The sequence below is a fragment of the Achroia grisella genome, unplaced genomic scaffold, assembly GCF_030625045.1.
Source record: "Achroia grisella isolate CSIRO2021 unplaced genomic scaffold, CSIRO_AGI_Agris_v1 utg856, whole genome shotgun sequence".
Taxonomy (NCBI): Eukaryota; Metazoa; Arthropoda; class Insecta; order Lepidoptera; family Pyralidae; genus Achroia; species Achroia grisella.
In genome coordinates, this window is record NW_026713045.1 from 2,781,284 (window position 1) to 2,793,422 (window position 12,139).

The 12,139-nt window shown below is 32.8% G+C and overlaps 2 protein-coding genes across 3 annotated transcripts in view; one reads left to right on the forward strand and one right to left on the reverse strand.

The window, feature by feature from the left end:
• The window catches only part of LOC131852753 (serine/threonine-protein kinase 26), a 92,687-nt gene extending 85,473 nt beyond the window's left edge, over positions 1-7,214 (forward strand). For both annotated transcript variants that reach the window (XM_059203482.1, XM_059203481.1), the window contains 6 exons: positions 557-717; positions 1,272-1,415; positions 1,838-1,933; positions 2,537-2,647; positions 2,899-2,979; positions 3,298-7,214. In XM_059203482.1, the coding sequence (XP_059059465.1) occupies positions 557-717; positions 1,272-1,415; positions 1,838-1,933; positions 2,537-2,647; positions 2,899-2,979 (593 nt within the window). In that variant the 3' untranslated portion in view covers positions 3,298-7,214. The remainder of the gene's footprint in view (positions 1-556; positions 718-1,271; positions 1,416-1,837; positions 1,934-2,536; positions 2,648-2,898; positions 2,980-3,297) is intronic.
• Positions 7,215-7,418: 204 nt separating this feature from the next.
• The window catches only part of LOC131852754 (integrin beta-1-like), a 44,078-nt gene continuing 39,357 nt past the window's right edge, over positions 7,419-12,139 (reverse strand). The window contains exon 7 of the mRNA XM_059203483.1: positions 7,419-10,570. The gene's annotated coding sequence lies outside the window, so the exon portion shown is untranslated. The remainder of the gene's footprint in view (positions 10,571-12,139) is intronic.

Here is a 12,139-nt window from a genome sequence, read left to right on the forward strand (position 1 = left end):
TACATGACGCCGTAGCTCATCTGGAATGGTTATGCTTGTGGGTATCACATTCGTCACATGACGATATGATACGATAATGACGATAACGAATAACGATATGTTCTTTATTATGTTTTGTTACTACTTTGTTGATGTTATTTATATTCATAAATATAGTAGGTTACCACTATCATTCAAATGGGCCCCTTGTTTGTCATTCCAGTAAAATAGATAAAAAGTTAGGTACAAGCCAGATTCTGATGAAGAATGTGATTCATAAGATTATACGCTTATTTCTTATTACATTTATTTGAGGTCGGCGTAATGTTTTTCTCCTCTATTCTTCCCTGTTCGCAGTCATCTCGTTATTTACTCCCTTTCTTACCATATCATCTTTCACACAGTCCACACATCTCTTTTTCGGCTTTCATCGACCCTTATAACCATCCACATTCACTTGTAAATAAATTCATAGATCATAAATTATTATATTCTGTTAAACTCTTTTCAGCCAGAATATTAGTGTTAGTGGAAACACAGTGTAATTCTAATTGTATTGTGAATGTGCTATCTGCAGTGATTCCGTCGCCGACGTCGCCCGCAGCGCCCAAGCAGAACGGTTCGGTGCAGGCGCAAGTCCACGCGTTACAAACGCAGCAGTCGCGCGACCCGCCCACGCCGCCAGCGGACAAGCCGCCAGAGAAGACGGCACCGCTCAACAACAACGACAAGCACGCAGTCAGTATACTATATAAATGTTACGGTCGGTGGTCCATCTTTTTTCGGTCCGCCTGACGGATACCACTTTAGTCTGACAACTGCAACCTCGGCTCAAACCGTCGTAATTTCTATCCCCGTTTGAAATGTACGGGGGATTGATCGGATGGGTCGGTGGTCTAGCGCTTTAGCACACATTTTTACTCTCGTTTTAATTGAAACACAAATCAATCACAAAATATCGACTGTCTCAGTGGTCTAACAGTTTAGCACACCGTCTTACTTCCAATAGTCGATGATTCGATATAAACATTTGTATTCATGAGTATGATTGTTTCTATCGGTCTGGATGTGTTTTATGTATATAATGTATGTATAACAAATGTGTCTAAGAATTCATATTAGTGGTATAGTACGCATAAAAACAGATCTGGTTAGATTTGGTCTAAATAGCATAATATACACTGTATGACTTTATATCAATAGATAACAGACATCGCTTTTAAATAAATGAACACTAATTTGTTTATGTATCTTCTTACTGTGCAGTAATATTCATGTTTATATATTTATAGGGGCGACAATCTGTACAAGTGCCGGTAGAACCCAGAAATGTAAAGGAGCGAGAAAGAGACCGGGTAGAGAGAGACCGAGATGAAAGAAAGGATAGACACGAACACCAATCCTCGAACAGGGACAGTGTAGTTTATAATAAAGCCGTAAGTTTATGTTCTCTTCGTATTGTAAAATTGTGAAATAATTGACAACATAAAAGACTTAGAAACCAATAAAAATAATATTTTTCATTACCATTATGCAGTACTTATTAGAATTAGTTAATTTAACTGTAATTGGGAATTATCTTTTTCTTTATTAAAGGAAAGTGGTCACAAAAATCTAGGGTCAAACCAAATTTATCCTACGTTTATTTCCGGTGTGGCGATACATATCAGTACATATTAAAAGATATCCACGCAGTACAGTCTAAGCAATACTTAATAAAAAAACATACAATTATTTCGTATATATTTGTTTGGGTTTTTTATTTTAGGTTTACCTATATCGATAGCCAGGTCTAAATGTATTGAATTGTACCGTAAAATTATGAATAAATGATTATTATTATTTTATTAACTTACAGGCATCGCCTTTGGACCATAGAGGAGCGAACAGCGAAGAGAATAAAGTTCGAAGGCACCCGTACTTGCAGCAACTCATCTACCCACTACTCAACGAGGTAATTGTAATACCAATGGAATATAGGGTAATTCATCTAGACGTGCCTTTGTTTGCATATGTATTTATGTATACTATGTTTAGTTTGGGACTGGTTGGTCTTGTTAAATGTATACAAAGTTAATTATTTGTATACATTTAACAAGACCAATTAGTGGTGCCCGTTTTCTTACTCTTCTACATTTATAGATCTATTGACGGTTAAACGTCAAGAATAAGTATAGCTTTAGACAATAACATCATTCTTCATCATCAATCGTGAAAAGGTAATAAACTGTCACATTTACAGATAGATATTATTATAATATAAATAGTGGTCGCCCAATTGTCGAAATTCATAATTAATTTAAATAATAAGTTTGAACATTATGAATGTTCTATTATCAGACTATAAATTTATATGCGCGTGTGTGTCAAATACATGGTAGTATGGTTAAGGCTTTTTTTTTTAATGATATAATACATTTTTTAACTTAATTTAAAAATATATTAGTAGTCCGCACATTTTTCGTAAAGAGTACCCTATACGAAAATTGACCGGTTTTTCTTCAGATATTATTGTAATGATAACAGTATGGATTAACAAGTGTATTTGATGTTGCAGCTGTCCCGTAAACACGGCGCGGGCAGTGCGGCGGCAATCGAGGAGTTACGTCGTGCGTTTGAGGTCGCGGAACGAAGTGCGCCGCATCTTACACGCGCATTCGTACAGCAGGTACACTATTCCACGCTTTTTTATGTAATTAAAATACATGCTGATTGCCTACCTGAAGGTACGTGGTAACCGTCGCTTGATATATGTGTACATAACAGTACTACCGACATTGCGTGATTATGTGACGGTGAACTAAAATATAACATCTTAGTTACAAACTATGTATATTATGTTAATATTATGTCGATATGCAGATGTGAGTGATTTGTAAAAATAATCAATATATATTCAAATAATTGAATGCATTACAGGTAGTGCAGAGGGTGGCTACGCAGACCCACCAACCTTCGACTCCCTCACACAACGCGTCTTCACAACAGTGGATGAGTTAGGTACGTGTCACTAAGGTTTGTTTATGTCTGATCACCATGATTACCATGATGGAGAAAATTAATTGAAAATCCATTTATGAGTTTATGAAACGATTGAGTAATAAATATTCTATTGTTTAAATCTATAGAAATTGGATGGAATGATTTTTATACGATATTTAAAAGAATTTTAAGGAATACTCATTCTTGCTTAGTATCCCTTGCGATATATCTGCTGGTGTTAATTAGACAGAAATAAAAATATATACATAATGATATATATACATATATATCTAATTATACTATCGGGTGAAATGAACTATTATTTGCAATCTACAGGGACCTATAATCTCCGGGCGGCGCCTCCGTTACACGCTGCCGCTTGTTCACTCACCGCTACCTTATCTCTCGCTGCACCACACACAACCTGACCACCGGACACTGTTTTTACTTCATAACTGTTTATGTATTATAGTTAACGTTGTTGCATTCGACAGTACGATCTCGATACATTGTGTGAACTGTCGTCCGTCCACGGCGGTACAGTCTTACCACAGCGCATTCATTTAATACAGAGTGAAAGCTTTCAGCCAGTGCTCATTTTGAAACGTGGTTCACAACATTTGTGTATTTTTCATGTTATTGTTTCACTAATACACACTTGTATTATACCACAGTATTAGCGAAATAAAAAACAGATATTGAACCAATGCTCAAGTTTACATTCTGTATAATGTGTGGAGTTATCTGTGGTCTTGCCTAGTAAATGTTGGTGAAAGATAATTGTGATTAAAATCGTCTGGAAAGCATCATCGCAAGGAATCGTTTTAAAGTCACCCTGAGTTTCAACTTGAAATTCATCTGAGCGTTGAATTTTACACATACATTCGTATGTGATTTCCCCGTATCCATTAGTATTTCATCTGTATCTTTGTTGATATTAGCTGGTATTTCTTATATTAGTTTATTATTTTATAAGACACTTCAATATTTGTGACTAAATGCCAGGATTTTAAACACATTTAATCATATGAGACCTAAGTGCAATAGATAAGGATAATAAGACGTTATTGCAATTGTGATACTATTCATTTATCTAAACAAGATTCGGACAGGCTTTGCAATACAAAAAATTATATATTAGATATTGTTTGAAGGTGAGATTTTTTTTTCTATGGAGCTCGGGCATGTTACAGTCAGAATGAATCTGTTGAGATAAATATCTATTTGTCTCCACACCCGTGGCTTTATGTATCTCGGTAGCAATCCATTCGCATTTAAAATATGTGTAAATAGATTGCCATATTGAAATGTATAAACTATTTGGCATTTCTATAAAATAATTAGTTTTACATGAAATGACATAAGGTTCATATTTAATTGCATAATTCAATTCAATTCAAAAGTGATGATTATCCAAGTTTGTTATATTATATAAACCCTACGGTTTTATGTCAGCAGGGAGACCCGTATGCATTTTTGAAGTCTATTAAGTTGACTGCAATGTGCGCAAGCTCTTATTTTTCGTATTTTGAATAATAAAATATTTTCAATTATTACTATTCTCGTTTTGTCAGCAGTTAGTCCTCTATAGCTGTGATCACAATTGTAATTTCCACACCAATACTAAGGAACAAGAGGCTAAGGAATCTATTGTTAACGAAAATAATCGCTACTGCGCCCATGAGGATGACTAAGACGCCGGATGTTGTTGTCTCGTTCAGACCCATGTGTGTTGTAGCCACCTTTCCATTCCATTTAAATTGGTTTACCACAAAATGCATCAGCGGTCGTACGGCGACGTACACTCAATTGTCAAACAGTTATTCGTGCATTGTAATGAACATATGCTCATTATTGATTTCCTTTGCATGCTTTTTATTCCTGTTTTAAATAATGTTGAATTATCTTCAATCAATTTCTGTCATAGCCGTCGTGAAATTTATAGATGCTCGTAGCCAGTAGTGTTTTCGGGTATTCGCTATCACGCCTTTGTGAATAGATTGAAGACGCATAAACATGGAAAATGGCCTAACCCAAAAATAGATTGGATTATTTTTTTATAATAGTCACTTAGAAGCCATTGTTGTAAAGTGTGTTTTGGTGTATGCCATTTCCGTGATGGAGCGTAGACGCGTGTAGCCGCAACCGAGTCACAAAGTTGCTATGCCATAGTGTTATAGTTAAAAATATAACGTAATAAATACTTAAAGATGGTTATGTCCTAACATATTTTATATTGTATACGTTATTTATGTAAATATCATTTTTTGTTCCCGCCACGCATCATTTTATTGTCATGCTAATGGTTATTGATGTTTATTCTTTGTAATGAACTGTATTTTGTTCTATCCGTTCTATATAAAGTTTTAGCGAATGTTTATTTATACTGTATTCGTCACCATTTAGTTCGTAGATATACTATAGTGGTCCAGAGACCCGTGTGTTTAGTTTTCACTGTGAGTCGTTATTATTATGTAGTATAATTATTGTCAGCGGCTGTTTGTTGAATGTTTGCGTTTGTTTTGCAATGGTATTGGTACTTTTATTGTAATTTTAAATATTCGTGGAGAGCTACTAAGCTACACTTCGCCAATATTTTGCCATAATTATTTTTTTCTAAAATATTTTTTACTAACATGAGTTTTTTGTATAGTCTGATTTTAGTTGTGATCACTGTTCTAAATTCTAACATATTGTATGTTTAAAAAAGATGTTATGAAGCTTGATGTACATTCTGTTTTAAGTGTCATTCCAGACAAAAGACAGCATTGTCAGCATTTATAGATTTTATTGTTTTGTAACTTGTGTTTTCGATTCAACTTTGTGAGTTTTGAACAACTGTGAACTACATACATACGTTATAAAAATTGTTATAAATTTCTTAGATTAATTATGAAAACTTAGGTTTAATTGTGTATTTGGCTACTTACCGATTTGAATTAATTAGTTACTAATATTTTATTCTGAAAATAATATGGAGAAAATGTTTTTATTTTCAATTTCCGTTGATTTTACGCGATGAGATGTAAGTGGTTGTAAGGCGAATCGAAGGTGTATTTGTGGATTTAAAAGTATTCAGACACCAACGACCATTCGGTGTCGATAGAAATAAAAGAAACATGCTTAACATGCGACAATATTTAGCAATTGGGAGTATATAAGATATATTATTATGAAGACTACAAAACAATTATTATCGCAGTGTAAAAATGTAAACCTTATTATAAATGTATAAATTGTGTAGTATAATATAAAAAAAAACTGTTTATGAAGTGTTCTTATAAGCATATGGAGAGTAGATAAAGTCTTTCCAATTTACCTATCTATGCCCAGTCCGGAGTGGAACCCACGCTGTTTTCAACTAGTTTGTAGTGTCCAGAAACACCTTGCTACTGTCTGTAGGAAGGTACTAAATATTGCCTCTGATGTGTAGAATAAGAAATGGGTTTCACCCCTGACTGGCATGTTTTGCCTTGAATTTTTGTTTCGCCATGTATATCGAGCATGGATAATGTTAATTTCGATGAATCAAAAATTATTTTTCCACTTGATTACTTAATGGTAATTAAAGCGATTAGTGTTAGAGGTGGGCGATAATTGTTGATTATTGATTAAAATTAGGTGTTCATGGCATTGGATCGTAGTTGAGACATGTTCGATATCACCGCACTGGACGTCTGAATAGAGGAAACATGAGAGGTATTGGTTGTCTGAAGTGGCCGCTATTCAGAACGCCAGTGCTCGGTAGCAGAGCGTAGTTGTTATTGTCATCAAGAGTTGGAGAATGTAGAGGACGACGTCGTTTGGTTCATGGGTATTTGTGATCATAAATGAATAGTTAAAATAAATTCTATATTTAATATATTAATATAAAAGTCTGTATTGAAACCGGTAGTTGTTCTCTGTTAGATGTATTTTTCGCGCGTCACTTTTTGGGTATTCAGACGTATTTAATCGAATGGCTCGACTGTTTCGTATAAATATAGACTGCTGATATCGCAAGTTAATTAAAGACGAATATGCAAGTGCACATGGAATATATGCACATGTGTGCGGATTCCTCGAAACGTGACGCGCGAAGTAACACAGTATATTGAAATAAAGTCACCGGCCCTCCACTCGTGCACCAAGTTGAAGCTAACGGCGCGTACCATTAGTGTAATGGTCAATTAATGTTACGCCGTCTGTCATTCTAACACGTTTACGTAGGAAACAAATTTGACTCGGAATAAAGAAGTTATTTAATTTTGGAAGAGTTCGTTTCATTTATTGTCTCGTTGTATGTAAGCTGATAGACCTACCTATTTAGTATTATCATTTCTAAGACCTATCCCCATAATGAATCCTACAGAAAATCTTTACTATAAAAGATTACAGTCGTTTACAATTGTTAAATAACTATAAGTCTGGCAACAAGTAAACTATCTTAATCTATAATTAAAACAAATTTGTTACTTTCGAAGTTTTATTGACTAGCTTAAAAATTATTCAGATATAAATGTACAAAAATATAAATGATTAATGTACGTTGTCGAAGCTCATTAACATTACGATTATAATTATTGCATTACCATTACGATAAAGTATAACGAGATACATTAGATAATTTACTAGGTACATTTGTGATGTGTGTACGCTTGGTTATATGATTTATTAGAAGTATAATATATAATTGTTCCAGACAATAATAATCACATAACAAAATTTATACAATTGTATACACGATATAAACGGGATATTTGCAATGATATTAAAATTAATGAGCACGATTCCAGTGATCAGGTCATTAATAAGTTTTGAAATATCGGGAGCTCATAAATAATATCATAGTATCTGTTTATATAATGTGCACACTTGTAACCAACTGTGGAAAAATTATACACAATTATACATTAAAAATAAAACTTTAAAATTTATGCACAAACATAAAACTGATAATGATATCTGTAATGTTTCTAATTTCTATTCAATAAGAAATGTAAACGAAGCAGGACCACCCAAAAGAGTATTCGCACACACTTGCCCACGCGCAATCTGATGAATATGAATGAACAAAACCAATATAGTACCTGAAAGAGTTTTTGAATTTAAACCCCTGCTATTAGCAGTTCACTAAAGAATTATAAATTAGCATCGAATAATTACGTAGGTTTACACATTTACAATTGCATAAAATAGGCGATGAATCGTTTATCATGTAGTGAATTAAATAATAATTACAAATAACAGATATAATTCAAGTTAGTTACATTATAATACAATTATGCACAACATCTCTACATTACATTCATAAGCTTTGAGATATTAAGTATGTGTCTATGATATATTTACAAAAGCGTAGGCCTTATGTGGTCTAATGAATGTTCCTAATCTATAAGGTTATTAATTAGATAATATAAATATACTAGTGTAACTATTTCTGACCATATAAGTACCTCCTAGAGGGTATACAACCCGAAGCAATTAAATTAGTGGATGGTACACAAAGTTCATTATTAACAAGGATAATGGGATAAATATAAAAATAATGAATCATTAAATATAAAAGGTGATTTTTGTTCAATTTGTTGTTACAATTATAACTGATACATTCAGTTTCATAAACTGGTGCTAGGTTTTCGGGTTGGTTCTTTCTATTTATCGCAGTATATACATATGTATTATAAGACCGTGAAATAAAGGTATCTTAATAAAAAATACAATTACTTCTATACTAATTATATATTTGTGTAATTCGAATTTAGGTACCCAACTTATATTTAAAAGTAGCATTTGTGTATTTCTGACAATTAAGTTGATGTATGTGACAGGCCGATTGTATAAGAATCTACTAACATACTAGTATACGAAACATACTTTTCCTTCATTTTATCAATTCATCGAAAAATATCAATAAATGAACATAAGATATATCCACACTGTTGCAAAAAATAACTCATACTCTGCCCAAAATGTACTTCTTTGAAAAAAAAATATCATAACAGAAGTGTATTTTCCTTAAGCGTTACGTTTTTGGTTATATATATACATATATAGTTGTTTTCCTATAATGTCTCTACCACTGACAAATAAATAACAAGATAGGTACCTAGAATTGTTGTATGAAGTAAGTACATTGTTTGTTGGTCAATAAAACTATATAACTACCTGCTAATCAACACTAGGAATTTTATTCCTTTTTCATGGATTGATTATACAGATAAGCAGTTTTATTAAAATCGCATCGCTTAAATAAAGTTTTTCGCATAATCGTTTTTTATCCTTAATAATTAGGCATTACAATATTTATCAATATGAAACGCTATAAATCATCTTAAAACAGCCTACTTAAGTTAGTAAATAATATAATACATATGAATGTATTTTCTTAAAACACAGTTATAACACAAAAAGTCATATAAGAGTACATTAGTATGACGATACTTTATAATTACTAAACTAAAAGACATACTACTACGACTATAATACATTAGTTATTTAACAATAACCGTTTATATCGATGCTAATTAGGCACGTTTATATCAAAAATTATCAAATAAAAAAAAATGCAGTTGCTACAAGTCTCTCCTCATACTTTCGTAATATGTTTTAAAAAATATCGATTGATGTTATATTTTGCTAATACTTTTTGATTAAATACTGTTAATATACTTTGGTGCACCAATGCCAAAAAGCAATAACAATCGTCTATAAATATACAATAAATATGAGAAAGATTACCAAATATTATGCCTAAAAATATCCACTAAAACATAAACAAATAATTTCTCATAATTTATCTTTCATAGGAACTTGTTTGCTGATATGGCAAATTAATATAAAAATGCTAACATAAATAATAAGACAGAGTCAATATTAGAACCCGAAACATATTGTTAAGTAAAGAAAAAAAGGGGAAGGAAACCGAGTCATTGTTATTCAATTAATTTTATTCTAGCTCTGCCTAAGTAAATTATGTCTTGGAGTTGAAAAAACCCGTTATTCATGTGCCGTTGGTGTCCGGCTCTCAGAATCATCGTGCCCACGGCTGCATATTGTAACACCCACACATCAATATAATTTACTACAACTATCCTACTTTCTAGATGCTTTCACTCTAACTGCAAATCATTGTATCAATCAGTTTTTTTGTATACTTTCCAGTTTTATAATGGTAACTTTGGAAATTGTAATAATGATATCATAAACACGTGCCATCTATTGAAATGAATAGACACGCTGTCTGTTTGTCAACATTCTGCATAGTGATGGAGTGTTTATATGAAATGATGTACTGATCAAATAACTTACGTTGGGCGATGAGTCATTCTTACTTAATCTTCTTAAATATCACAGAGCGTTACATACACACTTACACGATACATAGTATATATTTATGTAGGTATAACGTAATCTAGTTTTGTGACACGAACACCGGACGAATGCAATTTCTTCATCATAATATCGTGGTGTTGGATCACAGGCAGTGTTGGAATGGGCAGCGGTCGACAGGGCCGCATTTGGGGATCGTGTAAATGACATTTCAAAGTATTCGATAGTTCTTTCATATCGACCTTTAAATTTATGATCCCATGCTCGTCCACTCGATGAATCAGCCAGAAAGTAACACCTATGGAAAAGAAAAATAACATTAATATTACGACAGCAGTGAAGCCTGCGTGAGTCAGGTTGTGACGCAGAATGTGAGTCAACTGTGTTAGTTCGCGGTCACAGCTGAAAGTCAACTACTGTTTGCAGATGTCTTTACCGGGATGACGTATTTCGATTGACAACCAATGATATAAGGAACATATTTTGCCTTGGGCTTTTGCAATGAACAGTAAGAAAGCGTATCTTAAAAAAGTGGCTCATACAAAGGTACAATGACCTCCTTATACGAACATACTTATACAATGTTGTAACGTATTGGTTACAAATAATGTTTAATGATAGTTTAGAATAGCTCGATCCATGCAAAACTCATAAATACTCGATATCTTTAGATGCGTTGTATATCAATAAGGTAAAAATTTTAATTTTTTTTAGGAATATTGTGATTAATGAAGTATATACTCTACATAGATGATTCTTGATTGACAAACAGCTTACGTCCCTGGCACTAAACAATTTTTATAACAATACTTCAATTATCCAAATGACGACCTCGGTGGTCTAGCGGTTTATTATACCACTTTAATTCCGATAGTAGGGGGTTCGATTTCTCGCACGGTACAAACATTTGTATTAATGAGTATGATTGTTTGTATCGATCTAGGTGTTTTCTGTGTATATTATGTATGTATTTACAATATATATACATATGAGTATTCGTATCAGTTGTCTAGTACCTATCCATAACACAAGATCAGCTTATCTTGGAACTTGATGGCGCTGTGTGAATTGTCCTGAGTTATTATAGATACTATTATTATTAAGATAATTGACGCAGCATTGTACGTTTGCACTACATGGCTATTCATTGTTTTTCCTAACATTCAGATACCAATTTTTATTGAATTATTGTTTCATTGAAAAACCCCTTTACTATAATTATTAAATTTCTCTTGATTATAACAACAGTTGAAAATATAGGTTTATAATTGAATAAAATCAGTTAAATTATAAATTATTAGCTTCGTTGATTAAATGTATTTATTTACTGAACTTGTAATTGAAATGAACGTCATTTTCATTTATAGTTTCTGCATAGTTTTTTCCAGAGAAAAAAACTATTGACAGAACTGCTATTGTCAGCCGAAACAGTAAGGCCGAAATCGAAAGTGTTATTGAAAATACTCAATTTGTTAATTAAAGAGCACGTTGCTTAAGAATTGCTACATCTTAGAACTCCATCCATCATTGGTGGGTACTCAATAAGATTACAGACTGAGGTCGTTGGTTCAATTACATTTCGAACTGCGGTCAAGCATCCGTCTGATTATACAATTGGTTAACCGAAAGTACTCAGTACAAATAAAATGTATCCTCATTATAGCCATTCGACGACCTCGCTCATCTGGCGGTTTGGCACACTGCTTTACTTTCGATGGTCGCGGGTTCGATTGCAAACATTTACGAGTATGATTGTTTGTATCAGTCTGAGTGTATTCTATTAATATTATGTATGTGTATGTATTTACAAATAAAATTAACTTTTATTTCAGTATTTGTATCAGTTGTCTAGATAATTATGGACAAG